At 44.1% G+C, this 23,971-nt stretch overlaps 1 protein-coding gene across 13 annotated transcripts in view; it reads left to right on the top strand.

Moving 5' to 3' along the window:
• Positions 1 to 23,971, top strand: part of ERI3 (ERI1 exoribonuclease family member 3) — a 132,823-nt gene that overhangs the window by 136 nt on the left and 108,716 nt on the right. For 5 of the 13 annotated variants that reach the window (XR_001362196.1, XM_005866630.2, XM_014540039.1 and 2 more), the window contains exons 1-3: positions 7 to 204; positions 2,259 to 2,334; positions 13,900 to 14,177. Coding sequence is in view for 11 of the 13 variants with exons in the window: in XM_005866630.2 (XP_005866692.1) it covers positions 70 to 204; positions 2,259 to 2,334; positions 13,900 to 14,177 (489 nt within the window). In the remaining 2 variants the exon portion in view is untranslated. Of the gene's footprint in view, positions 1 to 6; positions 205 to 553; positions 2,335 to 11,299; positions 11,411 to 13,899; positions 14,178 to 23,971 lie in introns of those variants that run through there. The other 8 variants (XM_014540042.1, XM_014540044.1, XM_014540041.1 and 5 more) reach the window with 6 other exon arrangements.

Raw genomic sequence — 23,971 nt, 5'->3', positions numbered from 1 at the left:
CCGAGGGAGAGGGCGGGGCCTGCACCTGGAGGGAGCCTGCCGCGCTGGCCCCAAGGAGCGGGCGTTGCCATGGCGACAGCCTCTCCTGCTGCTGACGGGGGGCGGGGGCGGCCCTGGGAAGGAGGACTGGTCTCCTGGCCCCCTGCCCCTCCCCTTACTCTCCCCTGGACTTGGATGGGCCCGAGTTGGGGGCAACACCCTGGGGTGGGTGATGCGGAGAGGCTCCCCAGAGTGGGCCCTGGTTGGTGCATGCGGGGTGAGGGTCGCGGCGCGCACAGTTTGTGCAGCTTGGGTGCTGGCCCATGTGCTCACCCTGGATGCGTGATCTACTGAGTAATGGTCAGGCGGAGAGGGCGTGGGGCAGGGCTCTGCCAGACAGACGGGTGGGGTGACTAAGGGTACTGACTTCTTACATGGGATTACCAGGGAGGAGGAAGAGGTTTGATCAGAGAGGATAGAAATCCAGCAAGGGGATAGCATATAGAACATCTCCTTCCCCCCTTCCCAACACCTACACAGACACATAAGGTTAGTTTACCTCTTTGTAAATCTGTAGCGGTGGTAGTAGTGATGGTGGAAGGAGTGAATAAGGGGCCTAACTGGGCTAGCTTTCTGTTTGTTTTTCCTGCAAATGTTATAGCAACAGGTGCTGTCTTAAAACAAAAAAGCGTGAACTAGGATTGGGGCTTGACTTCGAGTTCTTGCAAAATATAACTGCTCCTGTTGACTTGGAAGATGCTGAATGTGGCCCCTCATTGGGAGAGGAGGGTTGGATTCTGTCCTTTGGGCTGGATTTTGCAGATTGATGGTGTCTATCATTGCCTCTACTATAGTTGTCTGGCATTAGCTCTTGTCAGACATTTTACCAGTCTCCCAGCCGAAGGGCAAAAAAACACGAATCCCATTGGCCAAAGACTATGCACTATTTGAACTATAGTAGGTTGTGATTGGCTGAATGATTTTTGATTGTAGAGTTTGCACCAGAAATTGGCTTCATCAAATTCTGCTTTATTCTGACTTTATCATACACACAGGCCTTGTTTTAGTGGGTTCGTGCCTGGAGCTTAAGTATATTATACCTGAATCCCCTACCATTTAAAAGCCCATTTATAAACAGGGACTTGGAGTGTGACTCCACTAATGTGTGTGTCTGTGATGTTGGTTAGAAACTCACTTGGCTGCCTTTCCTCAGAGAGGTGGGGGGTGGGGGAAGGGAGCTGCCGGGAAGTGATTGATAAGGTTTCCTTTATGGATTCTGTGGTGCTTCACTGGAGCTCAGAGCACTTTGGCAACTTAAGCACTCCAAATTAAAAGCTCATTAACAATTCCCGCCCAAAGATCCTGTAAATAATCGGCTAGCTAGGTCATAGAGCTTGGCTGAGAGCTCTCCTCCCAACTTATAATTCCAAATAAAAGTGCTTTTATTCCTTTTCATCTTGAAAAGTGTTTTGTTTGTGGTGGGCTAAGTTGATGAGTGACATTTTCTCAGAGAATCTGAGTAGAATAACGTCTTAAATGTGTATAGAGTGGTAGACAGGAATAGATTGATTCCAAACCTAGGTGTTTCTCTGTGCAAAGGGCATTTTGCTAGCTTATAAGGGCGCCTCTGCAACTTCTAGTCCTTCGGAAGATCTGAACTAGGTGATAAATAATGATAGGTGTCCATCGATGATTTGATTTGGAATTTGGTTACCTTGATTTTCTAAGAACTTGAGGCAGACCTGGAAGTATCCTGCAAGTGTTTCCTAGTTTATGTGGGCATTTGCAATATGGCTTGTGTGTTTGTGGCAACCCCTCCTCTAATCCTGGCCCTTAGGGGAAAATTTAGACTAGGTCAGCAAACTTTTCCTGTAAAAGACCTGAGTTCTGAATATTGGCATCCTTACTAGTGTCCTCTCCTTGACTAGACCAGGATTCTGGGATTATCCAGAGAGCATACAACTTTATGGCCTCTTTCTCAGTCCAAGCTTAGATATTGTAAATGTTTAGTGTTCCTAGGAGGTAACTCTCTTAGGAAGAAAAATATGCTACTAGAGAACATAAAATTCCTCATTCCAAAAATATATACTACCAGTAGCTTCTGAAACCTCTATACAGGCACTGTCCTTCCACATAGATGGCTGTTATCCCAAAGTAGTTTGAGTTTAGGAGTTTGAAGTATACTGGTGGTCTTTAAATTTTTTCATATAGCAGCCCCATGAGGATTTGATCCTTTGTATTGAAATAGACTTGTTGCAGAGATGTGTATTTATCCACAGCATTGGGGCTTTCCAGCTTTCACAGAACCTTCAGCATCCCCAGCTACCAGCCTTGGCATCTTCGAAGTAAGGAGAGGTGAGAATTCTGCTGCATGGTCAAGTTTGGCTTGACTTCTTCCTTATGAGTGTTTTGAGCTTGGAGGGTGAGGGGCCGGGGCGGGTGCAGATTGTATTTGTGTGTAGCTTTTTCTAATAAGACACCATATGCTCAAAGACCACTGAAACTTACCCAGAGTCTATATGTGTGAGAGTTGGAGGTAGGGTATCCAGACTCTCAAGTTCTGTCATGATTTCTTTGTGGGCATTTCATAAACACCTTTAGGTTCAGAAAGGTTTAATAAGCTGGAATAGTTCTTTATTCTGAGAAATAAACATCTTTAGACAGTAGGAAGGAACACATTCATTTGACTTTTGTTAATACATTTGACCAAGGCCTTTGGGATCGTGGTTTAATTTGGGTTGTGAGTCACCTTTGGGTGGATGGTTAATCCCAGCCTGTCTCCATTTTACACGGATTGGGGCTAGCTAAAAAGGTAGACTCCGATGATTGATATCCAGGATTTCAGAGGCTGTTTCTTTCATAACTAAGGGCCAGACACTTTGCTAGGCCCTGGGATTGTGGTGCTAAATAAGATAGCTACTTCCCCTGACCAAAGAGCTTACAAATTCATGGGAAAGACAGATAGTAAAGTAGCAATTATAATACACTCTGTGAGTGCTATAATAAGGTAAGTATAGGTGCTTTGGGAGTACTCAGAAGGGTCCTCACCCAGACCAATGGACTTAGGGAAGGCTACGCAGGAAGTAACCTCTTCATCTGGAATTAGATGAAAACATGAGGGACCAAGTGTGAAGGTCAGAGCTTTATTGAATTTGAGAAACTGAAGTTTAGTGTGATTGAAAGAGTACTCTGTGGGCAAAGGGTAGGAAAATGGTGAGAAAGGAAACAGGAAAGGTAAACAGAGGCCAGGACCTTAAGGAACTTAGAAGCAGATAGTGGGCAGGGGAAAAATTAGACTAGGTCAGCAAACTTTTTCTGTAAAAGACCAGTACATATTAAGGCTTTGTGGGTCTCTGTCACAATTATTCGACTCTACTCAACTCTACTGTAACAACATGAAAGCAGACATAGTACGAAAATGAATGACATGGCTGTGTTCCAGTAAAATTTATAAAAACAATGGCAGCTGGATTTGGCCTGTGGACCACAGTTTGCCAGCCCCTGGAGCAGACTCTCATAAGAGCAGTAAGAATTCATGAAAAGGTATTAAGCAGTGGACTGATAATATATGTTTTGGAAAGTTTGCTCTGATTTCAATGTTAAGAATGGGTCGAAGGAGACAATATTGGAGCAGAGAGACCAGTAAGGAGACTGTGGCAGTTACATGGGTAGCATTTTATATTTCCCTCTTTGAGGCAGTATTTTGACACTTAAAGATTGAGTATAACTGAATCTTTGCATATATGTATATACTTGTTCTCTTTACTGATTTCCAGGCCATCTACTGGAGCTTAAAAGATGTCTACCAAAGAATTTGTTGGTGATACCAGCTCCTATTTCACAGACTAGAAAAGATGTAGGAAGGGAAAGTTTGTGTCAAATGATTGAAAAGACTTTGGGAACTCGTTCCTATTTAAAGAAATAGGAAATACATGGAGCCCTGGTAGAGATCTTGGTCTTACGGCTTATAGCTCAATGACAATTGCTTTGAACTTCTTGAACTGTACACACAGAGAACCACCCATTTTCCTAAACTTTCCAGGAATTGCCCTCATTATTGTCCTACTCAGTCTCTCCTTGCTTGTGGCAAAATGATGCCTTTTTTCCTGGTTTTGGGAATGTTGCTTAGGCACAGGGACCAAATGAAGTTGAGTGTCTGATGAATTGTTTCCTCCTCCTACAAGCCCCAGTGTACTTGCATTGCTGAAGGGAAGCCTGTAGGTTTCTGATACGGTGTTATGTGACCATGGTTAAGTGACTTACCTCGCTGAATTTAGCTTTCCTACCTGTAAAATGGATAATGGAACTTGGTAGGGTTGGTTAAAGGATTTAATGAGATACTATATGTAAAGCTCTTAGCACAGTGTATTTAACTTTTGTTACTAATAGTATTGTACACAATAATTTCTTACAAAGCAGCCAGCAATTGGGTGAGTTGGCCTGTGGCTTAGTATGTTTTGGGTCCTCACAATTGTATTTGTGGCCATATGGTAGAAACATGGACCCTGGCAGAGGCGAGGCAGTCAGCAGACAGGAGGAAGTTACAACTAAACCAAGGCACTGCTCTTCATAATGGAACATTTTCAGAGGGCAGGGATCCCATTTAGAATCCCAGAACTTTGTTCAGTGTGGACCTTAGTCCCCATACCATCAGTGAAGCGAACTGAGAGAGCAGCTACCCAAAAAAATACACCGAAGTGTGACCAGTCATCTCTCCCCATCCGTCTGGGTCATTTATTAGTATTGCCACCCTTGTGGCCTCACATCTTTGTAGCGCCTCTCGGATGTCTTTTATTACTTTTCACAACTCTAGGAAGTGGGTCAGGTGGTCAGCATTGTTATCCCTGCTACCCATTGGGGAAACTGAGGCCCAGTAAGGTTAAGTGTGTTGCCCAAGGTCATGCTGTAAGGTATCGTGAGAGCTAGTGCAGATTTGCCTCCAGATGAAATTGTTAGTTTATTGCTGTGATTTCTCTTCCCCTGAGTCAGAGATGTGTAGCCACTGCAGAAATGTGTTCTGATGCATGCCTTATCCAGATATGCTGGGCTTAATTTGGGGCCCACTTTATCCTCTTGGTCCTGTTGGATTTTAATTGATGGCTGCTAGGAACAGGCCTGTTGAGAAGCAGATTCCCTTTGGGTCATTGTTTTTAGCCCGTCCTCCTTTGGGGACATTCTTGGGGGAGCCTTGGGTTACAAGAGATTGCTTTGATATGTTCAAAATTGTGCCTTGTGCCCCACAGCTACAGGTAAAATCAAAAGGCGGATAATTTATGGGAGTGTCAGAGCTGGCCGCTGGCACCTCAGGAGGCCATTAGTATGCCTGTTCAGACCCTCTGTGTCCTTGCAATTGATTCCTCTTTGCATGAGCTTGATTTGGGAAGCTGTAGATCTGTGGTAGTGATTGGATGTGACAGTCCAAACACTGGTCCCTAAATTAATCCTTTTAATAGTATTCTGGCACCAAGGCAATGTTTCTCCCCTTTCTCTTTAACTGAGAGGACAGAATGGGATGGCTTAGGAAGAAGGGAGGAAGGGAGAGAGAGAGAGAGAGGAAAAGAAGCTTTGATTGGTACTTAGACCCTGCTCTGCTCTAACATGTTCTGTTTCCAGCCCAGTTGACTTTATGACTTTGGGCATATACATTCATTCAGCAAACATTGACTCACACTTGCTTGTGCCTGGCTCTGGACTGGGAATACAGAAATGAATAAGATGTGGTCCTTGCCCTTAAGGATCTATGTCTAGCTCAGTGTTTCTCATACTTTTTAAACTCATGCAATATTTAGATGGAGAAAACTAATTTTATGCTTTTCTTTAATGCTGCTTGAAATTTTAAAATGCAGCAAAGAGTCTGACCAAAGACAAGTCAAAGAAATTATCATGTCAGATATTATTTTTAAACACACACACACACACACACACACACACACACACACACACACACACACAACTATACCTACTATCTTCCAACCTCACCTTCTCCTGAAAATGGCTGGTAGGAGGAGAAACAGATAACTAAAATCTTACAATCTAGTGAGATAAAAGTTATCGAATGAGGTTAAACTGTGCTATTGGATCAATTAACTTTATGATGGTGTCAGAGAAAGCTCCCCAAAAGGGGAGATTTGAGTTGGATTTTGAGGAAGGAGCAATAATTTGCCTGGTGAAAACAGAAGTATGTTTTAAAACAGAGGAAGGAGCATTTGCCAAGGCACAGATTTGTAAAAGAAAACATCTAATTTGGGGAACTGAGCAAGAGCTGATTGTCACCTTGCCTCCTGCCAGTTTCTCTGCTCTGTGAGATGGGAGGATTTGCTCCCCTGGAATTGTTGTAGAAGAGGCTTTGTGTTCCTTGTGCTGCAGTTGTTTTAGTCCAGGGTACCCCTTCCTGTTTCTGCTTTTTGTACCCAGGACTGCAATGTGTTTTTCTTGTTAGAATATATTTAAAAATGGTTTCGAAAACAAATTTGGATGAATTGGACAAACTTAATTATTGCTTGTGGTTGAGTTAGTTTGAGTTAAAGTCACACCTTATCACCCCCCAAAAAAACACACCACACTGAAGTGGATATGCATTGTTATTAGCCTTATGGCTGGCTGATGGGGGAATGAGTCCAGTGGGGAAACATGGGCCGTCAAGCATGGGAGAGGAGAACAGGACCCAAAGTGCCTCCGAGCCTTAGTTTTCTCATGTGTAAAGTGGTAATACTGTTACCCATTTTGCTGGATAGTTGAAAGGATTAAATGGGATGAAATATGTAAATTCCTAATAATGAGCCTGTCTTATAGTAGATTTTCAGAAAATGTTTTCCTTTCCTCTTTATCTTGTTAACAGCAATAGCTCCCTTTTATTGAGCACTTACTGTTGTGCAAAGCACTTTATATATGTTGTGTGTCTACATCAAACCCCGAAGAGATAAATATTTCTATAGCTGTCATTACAAAGAATATGTATTAGAGTTAGGATTAAAACCTAAGCTTGGCTAATACCAGCCTTTTGACAACTAGCTATATGACTCCTTGTTTCTCTATCAGTTCTCCGTCTCATAAGTAGAAGGTTTTGGGACCAGATGCTGTCTACGAGTGTAGGAGGTGCTTAACAGGGTGAGAGTACCATACCCTGCCCTTCATCCATTTCTATCTTATTTATGATGTGTTAGGAAATAAGCCTTTGCCCCTACTTGTATGCAATGGGGTCAGAATTGACTTGTAGGGTTTTGCAAAGAGATATTTCTCAGCTTTGGCCCCTCTATGGAATTTGCCAAACTACTGGATGTGGCTGATGGATTGGCAGACAGCAGGCAAATCACAGTCACTTCTTTTTAGTTTTATTTTTGTTTATTTTATTTTTAATACATTTTTATTTATTTTAGGGAGGGAGAGAGAGATAGAAACATCAATGATGAGAGAGAATCATTGATAGACTGCCTCCTGCACAGCCCATACTGGGGATTGAGCCCGCAACCTGGCCATGTTCCCTGACCAGGAATGGAACCGTGACCTCCTGGTTTGTAGGTCAACGCTCAACCACTGAGCCACTCCGGCTGAGCACAGTCACTTCTTCTTTGTGCTGCCTTGCCCTGTGGAAACAGTCATGGGGAGAGTGAACCTCCAATGGCCTGTGATGCTGCCACCAGAATTTGAAGTTCCTGGAGGTCTTTGGTGACTTTTGCTCTGCTGATAGTTTGGGATTAGCAACTGCTTCTGACGTTGGGTGAGCTTTCCCTAGCCCTGTGTTGGAGCCAAAGCAGCTGTAGCTACAGGCCAAGAAGTGACAGGTTCTAGAGAGGAGAAAGTTTTGTTGAATTGAGAACCCAGCTTTAGAGTTCCTTCTTCATTCCATTTTGGGACCATCAGGAAGTTGTGTAGAGGATCCAGTGCATGTCAACCTTTGTTGTCTCAGCTTCTACCTTTCAGCATATTAGACCTAGCTCTCAGGCCCTTGGCCTCCACTTGGGGTTCAGGTGATGAGGCCTTGTGTTGGGGCAGTGGCCCAAGTCCCTGAACTGGGAGTTGGGAGCTCTGGGTTCTATTCCTCTTTCTTGCTTTGTGAACCTTGTGCAATCGTTTCTTTTTCTGGAGCTCGTTTTCACTGGCTGGCTGGACTGTGTCACCTCTTAAGTTTTCTTTCCCCTTTGATAGTCTAATTTTCATCAAAGTGGTCTGACAGTAAGGATGCACTCATTAGATTGAAGATTATTACTTTTTAAGGCATACAGTTTATTTGTATTTTCCCCAGGCTATTTTTAGCTGCCTAAGATAGAGCCTGTGACTGAGTAAGTTCCAGACAGGTATTACTGTATTGTCTGTTGATACTTTTGTGACTCAGATGCCTGAGCAGTTGTGGTACTACTGGTCAGATTGGGACAGAGGCTTGCCCCAGGTCTGGGACCTGGGGAAACTGCAGCTGACCCAGTTGCTTCCAGTCAGCTGGACTCAGAACCTGCCTCTGGTGCCTTGGAGTTTCTCTGGAATCTTCTGCCACCAGTCTGTCTTTTAATGGAATGGATTGAATCCAGGGGTGTACAAACCTTCCTGCCTCCCTCCATCCCCCCCGCCACCCCCCATTTCAAGTATATATGGTTGGGGAGATAGGGTGGGAGTAGATCCCGTGTTTCATGATGGGCTTTTCTTCTTTTCCATCCCCCAGGCTCCCCTGGCCTGTGCATGTGGATGTTAAAGGATGGCCCCCCTCCCTTTGCCCTCCCTTCCCCCCTCTAGTAATGGAAGGCTATAAAATGTCTATTTACCCAAGACACCAGAATGACTCCTCTGTGGTTCCACTAATCTGGTGATTTGGTGCTCCTCTGGTCTCTCAGGTAAATACAGATTGAGGCTTTTTATAAAGGCATATTATTTCCCTCATTAAATGTGTGTTTTGGCACATGCGTTATTTACCTGACCGACAGTAATGGCTGCAGAGGAGCCATTGGTGTCTGTTGTGTAAATACTCTGCACAGAGACCATCCTCCAGGGGCTGTGGCTCAGGCCTGTTTCTCCAAATCTGACTAGCCCTGTGGCAGTCCTGTTTACCCCTCCCCTGCCCCTAGGGGGCTGGTCCCTTCATTTTGAGAAGGGAATCATTCGTTTTCCTCCTTGCCATAAGCTACTTACTACTGTTAATTTACTAGGAGAAATAAAAGGGTATCTGAGAATAAATGGTATAAATCTTGGTCTCTGATGAAAGATTGTGTGCAGAAAAACACAGAATCATAAACTATTTCTTTTGCGTTTTGCCCCTCAACTTGATACTCAAAGTCCCAGTTGATAATATAAGTTCTAGACTTATATTCTGCAAACTTATGACTAAAGTATAAAGACATCAATAGAAAAGAGAAACCCCTAGAAGCCAGAGAAAACGAGGGCAGGTGAAGCTCCACTGCACTTAGGGCTCTAATGGTGGCAGGAGTGCCCAGTGAGGGGCACCAACTGGGGGCTCTGATGGAGACTCGCCAGCTCCCCTGCTAGAGGAGAGCATGCAACCTACCTTCTATGGACAGTATGGGGAGATTGCTCCCTTACATACTGTCTGTTCTTGGTTTCTTTTTTAAAACAACATTGCATATGGATTAAAAGATAAATTTTAAAAAGTTTGAAATAGACCAAATTTACATAAAAGTTGGAAATTTAATACAAAGAAATTTTTTGAACCATTTGAGAGTTATGTTGTTGATCTAACGCCCCATCACCCTGAATACTTTGCATGTATTTCCTAATGCAAGGACGTTTTCCCACCTAAACAAAATGCAATCATGAAAACCAGGAAATTGACATTGATAACATTACCTCCATCTAATCCTCAAACCCCATTCAAGTTTTGCCTGTTGTCCCAATAATGTTCTTTGTAGCAAAATGATCCAGTTCAGAATTGTGCATTGCCTTTAGTCATCGAGTCTCTTTAACTATACCTTGACCTTTATGACCTTGATTTAAAAAAAATATATGTATTTTTTATTGATTTCAGAGAGGAAAAGAGAGGGGGAGAGAGATAGAAACATCAGTGACGAGAGAGAATCATCGATTGGCTGCCTCCTACATACCCACACTGGGATCGGGCCCGCAACCTGGACATGTGCCCTGACCAGGAATCGAACCGTGACCTTCTGGTTCATAGGTCGATGCTCAACCACTGAGCCACGCCAACTGGGCCATGACCTTGATACTTTTGGACATTATAGGCTATCCTTCAATTAGGGTTTGTCTGATATTTTCTGATGATTATATTTAGGTTATACATCTTTGAATATCACAGAAATGTTTTGTTCTTCTCATTGCATCTTATATCTTGTGGTACATGATTTTGATTTATCCCATTATTAATGATGTTCATTTTGTTCAGTGGATTAAGGTGATATCTGCCAGGCTTCCCCATTGTAAGCTTACTTCCTGTTATAATAAACATTCTGTGGGGAGGCACTTTCAAACTATGTGAATATCCCTTATCAGACTTGAATTTTATTTATTTACTTATATCTTTATGAAGTCATAGTTTCCTTTTTATTTAGCTCATTATAATCTATTAATATCATTATTTATTTTGCCAGATCCCCTTGAAGCTGACTTCTGCATCTTTTTGATATGTTACTATCATTGAGAATTTCCTTGCTTTTTGGCATAAGATATTCCAGGTTCATCTTGTCCCTTTCTCTACCATAGCCCTGGAATCAGCCATTTCTCAAAGAGCTCTGTAGAGTATTATTTAGAAGGCAACTGGGTGCTATGTGTACTCATTGTTATTGGAGTGTTGCTGCTCCTTGGCCCTTCAGCAAACAGAGCTAGGAAATATATATGCATGTATTTATATATTTGTATATGTACCTGTGTGTGTATATTCATACTCACATTTGTATCTAGCTTTATTTTTATTATGTATCAGAAATTTATCTTTTCCTTTTTCCATATTTTAATTCTATACTCGAATAGTGAGAAATGGGGTTTCCATTACCCTTAATATATGCCCTTCTTTAATTAATTCCTCTTTATATAAGTAATCTCCCATCATTGCCACTGCTCTTTCCCCCTCTTGGATGCCTTTTTTACCCTGCCCATGACTCACCACATTGGACTCCTCCACCACTCCCCTGTGGATGCCCTCCACACTCCACATGGGCTCTGACATGCTACATCACACCTCCCTGCATCTGTGTGGATGCCCTCCTCACCTACATGGACTCTCATTCTAACCTCCAGACCCTTCTGCTTCCCCCATTCCAATTGTTGTTGTCACCTGCCTAAAGCCATTAGATTTGAATTTTTCAGTAAGGAAAGAGGAAGAGGTGCCCTCTGTTTCTTGACTTGAGTTGAACTTGGTTTGTAGAAGTAAGGGAAGTATAGAACCCAGTGACTGCTGACATGTGGAGGCCTGGTCTACTAATGTCTGCTCTCAAGACTTCCTACAAGAGAAACTATTTGATGTGGGTGAAATCAGGTGAGAAAAGCAAGACCTGCCGGAAAGAGGAACTCTGGCCATTAATATATTGTCCATGGAAGGGGATGGGCATATATATAGTATGGTATATGAGAGATCTAGAGATCCTAGGATGTAGGAGACATTAATGTTACTCTCTGAGGGTGCGTTATGCATTCAGTGGGTTTATAGGCCCAAAGTATGGGGATGTAGGTTTGACCAGGTGGGCATAGCCCAGTAAGGTAGTAGTAATAACAGTAAGCTAATATTGATCTATAATTTAGTTGTAATCCAGTTTGGTGCTGGGAGGAGGTGAGTGTAGCTTCCATCTATTCTGCAGCCATCTTGGATTATCCCAATAGTAAGGTAATATTTATTGAGCCCTTATGTGCCAGACACTGCTCTTAGTGCTTTACGTGTGTCCTCTCATTTCACTCTCACTTAAGGAGTAGGAGCTGTTATTGTCATTTTACAGGTGAGGAATCGAAGAACGGAGTTTGCCCATTGTGCCATGGTAAATAACTGGTAAAGCCAGGATGCAAACCTGAAGCCCTCCTTAATCATGACATTTAATTGCCTGTAGCATCTGGCAGATGAGGTCTGGTTGATTGTACATACACTTTATATACTGTATTTACATACTGGAGAATATTAAGACTTTCAAAAATCCTTATGCATGGCCTGACCTTGAGCGGTTAGAGAAGTATTCTAAGGCCCTGAAGAACTTTAGACCAAACTAGAAAGCATAATGTGAGCGGACTGGTATCTCCTATCTCATCAAGGCTTCAGTACTGTTCAGGAGTGGGTGATATAAAGAGTTATTTTGGATTCCGGCTTTCAAAGGGTTATTGGCCCATTTGCCTTTCCAAGAGATTCCCTAATGAAACTCAAGCCAGCTTTTGTCTACTCCGGGCTGAGTTTTGGCTGCATTTTTGGAGAGGCTGGGAAGCTATGGTGAAAACAAGCACTGTGCATATGCAGGAACCATGAAGAATTTAAAATAATTTTCGGTCTTAGTTCTATTGAATCTACATGGAATCTCACTATAGGGATAGGAAAATTGAGAATGCACACTAGCATATCTATAATAATAAAAGTGTAATATGCTAATTAGACCGGATGACCTTCCCGGATGGGGGACTGAGGCAGAGGCAGCCACGGAGGTGGCAGGGACTGAGACCCTTGCATGAATTTCGTACATTGGGCCTCTAGTATCCTAATAAATGTGCAGGCAAATAATTGTAGCTCATTCAGTGAGTTGGGAGAGCCAGGATGAGAAGTGATACTTGGTATTGTCCCATGTCCACTCAGGTAGTAGTGATCTTGTTGCCTCTGAATATGCTCTGGACTTCACTGACTGCTGTCCCCCTCCACTCTATGTGAGGGAGCAAGCGCCCATTTGCAGTCTTTCAGAGACAAGCTTTTGGCTCCGCAAGCATGGGGTTCCAAAAGGCATAAACTATGGCCATTTCTGTATAGGCAGTGAAATTTCTTGTCTGACTTTGAGGGAATTTGAGTATTTGGTATGAAAGAGGGGAAAACACCAAATTTCTGCTTTGTTCCTTTTTTTTTTTTTTTTCAAGGAAGCTTGAGTTATTTAAAACTTAGGCTTTGATTTTTATATTTCGTTAGCCCTCTAAAGAGCAGACATTCTGCAAATTTAAAGGGAAAACTTGAAAAGTCATTTGGATTTTTTTTTTTCTTGCACATGTTCACTCAGAAACTTTACTAGATTTTTAGCAATGCTCCCATTACTGCCACATCTGGGTTTTCTCTTTTTCTTCCCTATTTAAAAAAAGTCCTGCAGTCATTCAAGGCCTCTAGTAGAAAGAGTGATTCTAAAGGCAGCAAATGGGAAGGCCTGAGGCTGTTGCCAGCTGTGCTCTGCAGGCGTTTTCATTCTCCCAGGGTGCCACTTACTGGTGTGGGGGCTGGGGAATCAGCAGAATATCATGAGCAAACTCCCCTGTGATTGGCTCTGTTTGCTTTCACGTTGGAGAAGGGAGAAAGCTATGTAGAGATGTCAAAATACAGGCAGGAAAGCTAGGGGCAAATGGCTCGCAATGGAACTGAGGAGAGAATATTGGGTGTTCTCAGCTGTCCCTCTGAGTCTACTTGGCTGATTGTGCAACTGGGTCCCTTCATGTTACTTTGGGAACCTTAGCTTTAATGTTAGCTGTCACCACCTGAGAAGTGAGCACAGAATTTTTCTCTCCTCTCTTTTGAACGTGAGAGCTCCATGTAAAGATGAAGGCCAATGTTGTTTTGAGAATGATCTGGGAAACTCCAAGCTGTCATAATGCGGCAGGGACCAGTATTAGGGTCTTGAACTTCAGTAATGAATACAGTGATTAAGAAAAGGGGCTCAGAAGCAAACGGGAGTGGTTCATATTGTGTGACTATCCCTGAAGACTAGATGGAACAGGGCCACAGTGGGAGGGGAGTAACCCAGGCTCTCTGTTTTTTTGTTTTTGTTTTTTTGTTTTGTTTTTAATTTTTCCTCCCCTAAGTTTTAGATGCTTCTGGATGTTCAATGCTAGCACCTTTGCAGACTGGAGCAGCTCGATTTTCTTCATATTTACTTTCAAGAGCAAGAAAAGTGCTGGGCTCCCACTTATTTTCTCCCTGTGGTGTTCCGGAGTTCTGCTCCATATCCACCAGAAAGCTGGCGGCCCACGGCTTTGGCGCATCCATGGCAGCAATGGTGTCCTTCCCTCCCCAGAGGTATCACTACTTTTTAGTGCTGGACTTTGAGGCCACGTGTGACAAGCCACAGATTCAACCTCAGGTAACTGTTGCATCGTTGCTTCAGAAAAGGTGGGGTGGAAAGGAGGGGGCGGGGAGGATAGTCTTGCTTCCTGGGACCCAGAGGAACTTTCTCATGTCTTCTGGCTTTTAGCTACTAATCTGGAGTTCCTGCCTAGGAAGCAAGACATGGTTCAGGCATGCTAGGGTAAGGCAGTCTCTGGAGAAAACCGGGTACATTATTTCTCTCGGCCTCACCCTTTGGGAATCAAAATATTTCCTTTGTCCCACCCTTCCTCTCTCCTTTCCCTCCTCTCCTTTCCTCTTCCATTACTACTGCATGTTCTTGGAGGAATACTGTGGTAGTCAGCCTCCAAGATGGTCCCCAGCAATTCTTGCCTCTTAATATTCATATCCTTGGTTGTTCCCCGCCCACACTGAATCCGCTAGCCCTGTATAACCAATACAATATAGTGGAAGCCACATTCTGTGGCTGACTCATAAAAAGCATTGCAGTCCACTTGCTCTTTTGGATCACTTGTTCTCGGAAGCCAGCCACCATGCTATGAGGACATTCAAGCAGCCCTTTGGGTAGGCACGTGTATATAGGAACTAAGGCTCTTAGCTAAAAGCCAGTACCAACTTGCCAGTCATGTTTCTTGGTGCTATCTTGGAAGTGAATCCGACAGCCCCAATCAAGCCTTTAGATAACTCCAGCCCCAGTGGACATCTTACTTCAACCTCAGGAAAGACCGTGAGCCAGACTGGCTAACTGAGCCACTCCTGAATTCCTGGCTTACAGAATTGTGAGAGATAATAAATGATTATTGATGTTTTAAGCCACTAAACTTTGGGATGATTTGTTATGCAGCATTAGATAACCTGAACAAGTACCATTGTTGGTCTGTTGGAAAGGAACATTTTTTTTGCTTGTTTTTTTTTTTTTCCTTAGCTACTGACTGTATCAAGAGACCTTTTAAGGTAGTGCTACTAGGAAGCTTGGATTAGCAGCAGAGGGGCACCTATGCTATGTGATCTTGGAGTGCTTGGTGTTTGCTTTGGGGGAATGATTGGGAGCTGATAGGAAGTTCATTGTATTGTGGAGACCTTGGGTATGCCTGGCTCTAGGACTGTAATTCCTCCCTCTGAGCCTGGGTTATTAGGTGTATAGTTCTGGGATGCATAGACATGTTCATCCTGGGAATAGTAAGAAGGGGGAAAGGAGGACTGGCATCAGGCACTTGGGAGACAGGGAGGAATGGGGTCCATTCAAAGATAAACTGGGTTCATTTCTCATGATTAATATTTCCCTCCCCCCAGGAAGGTGTTCTTTCTTTAGAATAATATATTGTTTTCCATAAAGCAGATATCAGAACCCTTTTTCCTTCCCATTTCTCCTTTTCTTTTTCCTATTCTCCCTTAAAGTAGTGTCTGCCTTTGGGGCATTGGACTCAGACCTATTTAAGCTTGGGAAGACAGGAGCAGATTGAGGAGCATGTGCTAAGGGAAGGAACTTTGTACAAAAGGAAATATAGCTGGGAAGCTACCTGAGCCACATTCACTTTCCCAGTCCATGCTCTAGGGTCTTCTCCTCTGCCTCCCAGAACTATTGGTGATTCTGGGGTTGGTGTGCCTGGATGGTGTGTGGGGATTTTGGTTATGTAGATTCTCTTAGGCTAGAATCAGGGATCCATATTCTAATATACCATATTATGTCCCTTACTGGTATAGAGTCTGAAACCCAACACATCCCTATTGCATGTGAGTTTATCCCTCATGATTGCTTGGTACCTCCCTTATGGCCTTTACTGCTTTCTACCTCCTGGCACATGCCAATGAATGTTTGTTTCTGAACTTTTCAGTTAGATTATAAGCTCGGATAATTATGTAGCTCTGTTCCCTTGTTCTACAGAGGGTCCTACCAATGTTGATGAAGGTGAAGCCTGATTCATGTCTCAGTTTGGTCTGTCAGTATCACCTTTCATCTCTCTTTCAAGGGCACTGTTCTTTTTATTTTTAGTTCTTTTTATTCATTTATTACAATGCTGAAGACATAATGCAGTACACATTTAAATCACCTGTATCACCAGCTTCCTTCCTAGACTTAGGTACCAAGGCCTTTCAGATCTAGGCTGAGCTAGGGCTTCATGCTGTTTACCAGGATCTGGGCCTGATTAAAGATTATCTACAGAATCAATGAACCCTGATGATGTGATTCCAAGGGCACTTAAGGAATTGGCTGCCCTGCTTCATTATTAGCAAAGCATTAGCTGTTGCTTTAGAGAACTCAGGAAGAAGCATTTGCTGTCTTGCTTATCTTTAAAAGGGGAATACGAATGATCTTGGAAATTATAGACCCGTTAGTTTACTGTGATTCCAGAGAAGATACTTGACCTGATCGTCAGATAATCAATCAACAAACAGCTAGAAGAGCAGAGGGTACTGAGTAATAACTTACATGGGTTTGTGAAAAAGAGCAAATCCTGTCAGATCAATCTAACTTCTTGCTGTGACATAGTGATGGATTTGAGTGGATCTAGGGCAAGTGATAAATGTAATGCATCTCTACTTCATTAAGCTTTACAATGCTGTGATCAACAGGTAGGAAAGTGAGTTTGGGGCCAGGCAGCTCTGCTGGACTACCCATTGAACCAGTCTCGGGAAAGGGATGGGCAGCTCAGGAAAGACTTGAGACTTATTGTTAACTAGAGGCCCGGTGCACTACATTTGTGCACTGTGGTGGGGTGAGGGGGGTTGTCCCTCAGCCCAGCCTGCACCCTTTCACAGTCTGGGAGCCCACAGGGAGCGGGCCTAAGCCACAGTCAGACATCCTTAGCACTGCCATGGAGAAGGCGGGAAAGGCTCCTGCCCCTGCCGCTGCGCTCGCCAGCCATCAGCCCAGCTTGTGGCTGAGTGGCGCTCCCCCTGTGAGAGCACACTGACCACCAGGGGGCAGCTCCTGCATTGACCGTCTGCCCCCTGGTGGTCAGTGCGCGTCATACCGACCAGTCGTTCCGCTGTTTGGTCGATTTGCATATTACCCTTTTATTATACAGGATGGCAACTTACAGCCCCCATCTTACTCTAAAAAACAAAAAAAATCTTCCCTAAAGTTTGCAGGAAACAAGATTCTGAAAGGATTCAGAGAAGTTTAGAAGATGGACTGGAGAAGCTGTCAGTCCCTGATATGACAGCATCCTTCCACTGAGGTCATCATAGGTCAGGTTCTCATTAGAGCCTCTGTGGTATTTTGGTCTACTGGTCAAGAAGGGCAGTGGAGAAATTGGTAAAGCTCAGGATAAGAGGAACAAAAATCATCACAGGCACAAAGATAAGACTTAGGAAGAAAAGAAATTGAATATGGTTTTAGTGACTGATTTCTTGTTCAGACTAAATAAATTCATCATATGGGAATTAATTGTTCCAAGGAGGATGATAATAACTTGCTCCTCATTTTAATAAGGACAAAAAAAGAGAAATGATTTAAATGGAAGCAGAGCCCTGACTGGTTTGGCTCAGTGGATAGAGCATAGGCCTGCGGATTGGTAGGTCCCTGGTTCGATTCTGGTCAAGGGCATGTACCTTGGTTGTGGGCACATCCCCAGTAGGAGGTGTGCTGGAGGCAGCTGATCAATGTTTCTCTCTCATCGATGAGAGAGAACTATCTCTAACTATCTCTCTCCCTTCCTCTGTAAAAAATCAATAAAATATATTTTTAAAAAAATAAATGGAAGCAGAAAGATTGAGACTTGGGATGAGAATGCACTTCTAGTAGAGACAGTAAAAGCACTAGGAAATGGTGTGCCAGTTAGAACAGCCTTCCCTAGTGTTCTCTCAGAATGGCTTGATGGCTGTCCACTTGACAGAGAGACTTTATGGGCAGGTCTGCATGCCTCCTGGAATGGGCTTGGGACTGAATCAGAACCCACCCAGCTCCCCTCCTTCCTGGCTCCCACGAGCTTTCAATACTTAAGGCCTCTGCATAGTACACTTCTGATTCTTATGGGAGTGTGTGTCATAAACAAATTTTGGGCCAGAGCCTATCTGGAGGCTTGGCATTGGGTTCATTCTCTCATCTGTCTCTGGTTTTCAGAAGTCTCTGAATCAACTTATTGGGACTATCCTAAAGGAATGCCACTATGAAAAATTAACAGTTGTAAACTCTGTTGTACTTGGGTGAGTAACAATATTATTTATAAACATAGTAAAGCATGTTTTTCCATTTGTCATCATTTTTGTTGTTTATTTTTGTACTTTGTTCAGTTTGGTGAAACTGGAGTGGTCAGTTTGCCAGTAGTAGGCTTTCACTTTCTGTTTTTTTTCCACTCATTTTGTTTTACATGCTTTCATTCAGATTAACATAATAGGTATTGGTTGAATATGAGACTTTTTCTATTTGAAGACATTTTTCCACTTTATTTTTAATTCAGATGGTTTAAAATGCTACATAGACTCTAAATTTGAGGAACACTATTACTTTCTTGCTTTAAGAATTGTTTCTTGGTATGGAAGTAGGTTTGGGAGAATCGTGGTCCCTTTATTCTGCTTGCAGAGGTTCATGTTGCTCATTTTGGTGTGGATGTGCATGGAATGGTGGTGGTTGTGACTCCCAGGCCCAGGGAGCAGCCTGAAAGCTTTGGTGGGATTTTAAATTGTGCATCTTTAACTTGAGGCCACTTCTCTCACCACCTTGGTGTTCAGAAAAGACAAAGCAAATGTAAGTGAGGAAAACAAGGTATAGTCCACCGCAAGAGGAGAGGAGGAAGTAACCTGAGCTGTCCTGATGGCCAGGGATGGGGCAGCCCAGCTCTCCTGCTCTGGGGATCAGACGTCCTGGCTGCTGTCTACCCTCCTTCCCTGAGTTCCGTCTGGCCATCCAACAGCCTCCTGGGTGTAGTTTTTTTCTCACTGCTCTTTAGCAGCCTTGCTGACTGTTGTCCTTCTCATCTGTATTCAAATGCCTGTAACTTTGGAGAAAGATGACCTTTGGGGTTAGGGTTTTTCTAGTGTTTGGTCTTTGTCCACAGGGGCTTTTTTTTTTTAGGAAACCTTAACGAGATTCCATCTGCTTTTTTTTTTTTTTTTTTTTTTTTTTTTAAGGAAACCTTAACGAGATTCCATCTGTATTTCGAGTTAGAACTATGAGCAAAGGAGTTTCTTTTTTATAGAAAATTGTCCAGGTGCTGGGTTATTTTGGGAGGGCAGGGTGGGGGAGGGTTGATGGTGACACAAGAATGAATAATATAGAAGAGAGGCATTTGGGGAATTTCAGTATGACTTAGAGCTGGCATATCATTATTAGTCTTTTGTGCGAGAGACATTTTGGAAAACTTTATAGGAAATTGATTGAGATTCCTACAAATTAAACTATATTGATTCCCTTCTCCTCCATTCAAGGCTAAAAGGCAGGATCCTCCGCCCTCTAACCCCCACCCCAATACACACATATTGCTCTTGCTCCTTCACACACCAAATAGACGGAAAGGCATGTCCCCCCCAAAAGAACACTCCTTCCCTCCCCACTCACTTGTCCTGGCTGCAGCTCCTCCAAGTGGGAGGGGTAGGGCCAGGCTTTTTAGCAGGAAAGCCCAATTGTTGGGTTGTGGTCTGTCTGCCTGTGGCCCCAGGCAGCCTGCACTTTTTTCTGTACAGACAGGCGAAGGCGCTGACGCTATTCTTCTAAACTGGGAAATGAAATGCAAAACCGACGTTAATGTAACATTATGGTTGAGATTAAATGCACCAAAATCAGGAAATTCAAAGTTATGCTTCCCACAGCAACTATAACTCAGCCTCATCTGGCGTGTGTAGTATTTTGTGTTAGTGTGGATGGTGTTATATGTTAAGACATTAAAGTTAACACCATAAGCAGAGCACAAAATGCTTGAGGGCGCTGAATTATGACGACTATGTGAGCCGTAAGTGTTCTTGCACAGGCTCCCGACTCCTGGAATAATTTTTCCCCTGCCCATCAGACCAATTATTGCCTTTCTTTTTAGTTATATCTTTGCTTTAACACATCTCTTTTTCCAGGGTCACTATAAATGAATTCCCTATTGGTGGCCTGTGATGGTGGTGGGAAGGGGACAGCTCACTAGCCCCTTTTGTCCTTTTTGTTGTTGCCTCCATAAATGTGGTGCTTTCTCCTGCCCCTCTTAAAGCCCCTTCCTCCACCTGCTGTTTCCTGGTGGTCCCTCATCGAATTGGGCCTCCCCCTGATTACCACTGTGGTTCCTTGCTACTGCTCCCTGAATGGGAGCAAGCATTGGCTGTGTCTGCATCTTGGCCCTGTTTTAACTTCATGTGAAAGCCGAAGGGCCCTTCTTTATTTGGAGCAGACATAGCAATATAGAAGCAAAATATACATCTCAGGGAGTGGAGAACTGATGCATGGTGGTGGTACATTTATTTGTGTTATTCAGAAAGCTTCTCTACCTTCTACCTTTAAGCTGCCATGGTGTGTATTTAGGCTATGGAGTTGCCTAATGGTGGTGTTAGAAATAAGGCGAGCTCCCAAATTCAGGGGTCCTGGTAGAAAGCAAAGCATACTCGGGAGCCAGGCAGCAAGGCAAATATCTTTACTTCTGCAGGAGGGTGCGCACGCACATGGTCTGGGAGCACGGGCACACTGAGCGGAGCGGTCTGCTTGGCTTTTTATTCCTGATGCACATGATCTGTCCCTTACTCTTGATTGGTCACAGAGCTTAGGCTCACAGTCTTTCGTGATTGGTTAATTTAAAGGATGGAGTTGACCTTTGCCGTTTCAAATTGGCAGCCCACAGGGAAGCTGCAAGTCACGGGGGCCAAAATAGGGACTGCCTAAACTCCCTTCTTTGGCAGAAAAGATTACTTGTTTATTCTCACAGTGGGACCAGGAACTTTCCTTGGGGAGCACTGGGTCACTGGTAACAAAATCACCACATAATTTAGTGCAAATCAAGAAGCATTCCTTCCGCACTCCCAGCCTCTTATTATCCTGGTGGCCTCCCCAAGGCTGAGACAGCTCTTGGAATGCAGATTCTGTTAGACACTGGAATAAGGTTGGTGGTGGGGAAGAACTCTAAAGAATAGGGCCATTGATGAATGGTGAATGAAATCGGGGACTGTAAACTAACAGTGACACTGAACTGCCTTTTAAGGTTTTTGTTGGCCATGACAAAACCAATGAATTGGGCAAAGGAATGGGGAGGACTTTATTGTAATCACCTAAGAAACAATGAAAAGGCTTCTTTTTACTCAGGATAGCAACTTCAAGCTCTGTGTTAGATGCTGGGGATATAAAGATAAGTTAAAAATGCTCCCTACCCTCAAGGAGCTCATATTTGAGGAGAGTAGACACCGTTTAGCGGTATAACTGCAATCATAGGTAAGTCCTGGGTACAGTGGGGCACAAGGGAGGCGATTGATCAACCCTGCTTACAGTGTAGGGAAGGGTCACCTAGGCTTCCTGCTAAGAGAAACTTAGGCGGCTGGAGAGGGTGGGGTAGGTCTGAGCTTCTCAGAATTGTTGTAAAAGGCGCTCACAGGATCAGCCAGGAGGGACTGACCTACATCTGAAAACACTGACTTGGATTGGAATATTGAAAATGAGGAAGAGCAAGGATGAAGGCTTTGAACCTGGCAAATATTTCACCATTTGGTTAGTAGGTTTATCTGTATTAGTTACATGGTATTTCTCACATTCAAGCTAGAAGGTTTTATTGGGATGCTATGAGTGGGAGTTCAAAGGCTAGAAGAAGTTTAAGAGAATTTAGCCAATAAAATGTGGGCAAAAAGGGTGAAGCTCTGTAGAAATATGTGACCTGAGGCCCTGAGGCCCTGAGACATCCTCATGGCAGTTTCATCTGATACCTGAGCTGCTGTTGAAGGCAGCACTGAGTTGGGCTGCTGGGTCTAGAGAGAGGCAAGGGCTGGATAATGACCTGACACCCCACCCCCACCTCCAAAAGTACTGGCATTTTGCATTTGGATCTGTTAGGCATCCCTTGGGAAGACCCACCTTCCATAGATCAGGGAGGTTTATACCCTTCACACAGATAAACGGTTGGGAAGGAAGGATTAATGAAGAGGCAGGAGGCCTGGGTATCTAGGGAGGATTTGCTACAGCAGAGATGACTGGGAGGTGTGGGGGTGGGGGTTGCGCTCTCCCTCTGAGTAGCCGCAACAGGTACCCAACCATAGAGAGAAAGCCAGTAGGTCAGGAAGGGGTAATGGGGAGGTGAAATCCAAAGGAGTAGTTAAGCCCACAGGCTTCATTTTTCCCTGTCCCCCCATTCTGTCTTGCTTGTTTTTTTTCTCCCCAGTATTGATTACATTTCTTACTTTGTAGACTGATTTCAGTTGTTTGACACGAGGAAACTGATGTTAGGAGATGCTTTCTCCATCTCTGTGTCTTGTTGGGGAAAAGGATCCTACATCATTTTGATTAAGATGCCATTGGGATGATTATTTTTTTATTCTTTTATCCTGGGCGTTCACAATACTTTAAAAGCCGCCACAGCCATACGTTTATGTGATGTTTTGAGCCCTAGCTGTGAAAATTGAGTCATAGCCTAAAAGCCTGAAATAAGAGTGTTCCCAGATTGACACAAGCCCCCCAGGCTGGCAGGTCTGCAGCAGAAGGGCGAGCAGGATGGGGTAGGCAGGGATGGGTTTGTGTGTACTGAGTGCTTCCGCAGGCAAAACCCTGTTAGGTGGTGGGAGAATCAAAAAGGAGGCAAGTAGACTCTGGAGGGAGAGACAGACAACAGGGAATCTTTCAATCTGAAGGAGAGGTACCTTGGGATGGGCTGCTGTTTTAGCCGCTGGCCAGTGGAGGGTCTTGGTCTGTGGGCAGCAAAACAGATCTGCTACATGAGTGCTCCACTTCTGCTCCAGGGCTGTGGTCAGTGTCTAGTCCTGGGGAGGCTCTTCTAGCCAAGGCCTGGTCTGAGACTAAATGCTGGCAGAGGCTCTTAGTTGGAAAGCCGAAGTTGCAGAGTTCACATCAAGGTTGGGGCCAAAGTTGGTGAGCCAGAATAGGAAGTGTGAATGTATTGTTGAGTGGGAGAGAAGAAACCGAAATACTGTTGTAAGCCAGAGTTCATGGGAATAGAGGGGAAGGTGTTCCAAGGAGTTAAAAATGGACTTAGGGAAACTGATTAGGAGGCATTATTTGAAAGAGATGTTAGTGGGTTGAACTAAGGTGGTGATGGAGAGAATTTATGTGTTGGGAAAGAAATGAGTTTGAGAACCATGCTCTTAATAGCGCATAGCTCCTGTGGATCCTAGTGGGCTCCTGGAAGTCAGTGGTGCTAAGAGATTTGGTAAGGAGTGGAGTGTGGGACATAGGGTTGTTGTAAATGGGGTGCTCTGAGCTGAAGATCCAAATCCAGGAGACCTGATATAGGTGAGTTCCTTAGTGGTGATGTAGGTGGTTACTCCTCTATGATCTGTTTGATGAACTGATTGGCCATTGACCTGTGGGAGGAAGGTAGTGATCCTATCTAATAAAAGGGTAATATGCAAATTAACCATCAGTCCGTCACAAAGAGGGCGGTGCCCAGTCCCCTCAGCTCTGCCAGAGTCCTGCAGTCCTGGGGGGGCAGCCGCTGAGAGTGGGCAGCATGAGAGGCCTGGCGGAATGTTGCTTCGTCGCCGTGGTGACGAGGCAAGTGTCCTGCTCCGGCTATGGAGGGCCTTTGGGCTGCGGAGAGCCTCTGGGCAGCGGTCGTGGAGCGGTCAGGCCCTGCAGAGAGTAGAGAACCACGGGGAGTGGGCCTAAGCCGTCAGGGCTCCCAGATTGGAGAGGGCTCCCCTGAGGGCTCCCAGATTGGAGAGGGTGAAGATTGGGCTGAG

This window comes from Myotis brandtii, unplaced genomic scaffold (genome assembly GCF_000412655.1).
Source record: "Myotis brandtii unplaced genomic scaffold, ASM41265v1 scaffold235, whole genome shotgun sequence".
NCBI classification, from domain to species: domain Eukaryota; kingdom Metazoa; phylum Chordata; class Mammalia; order Chiroptera; family Vespertilionidae; genus Myotis; species Myotis brandtii.
This window is presented reverse-complemented; position numbering and strand designations above follow the sequence as displayed.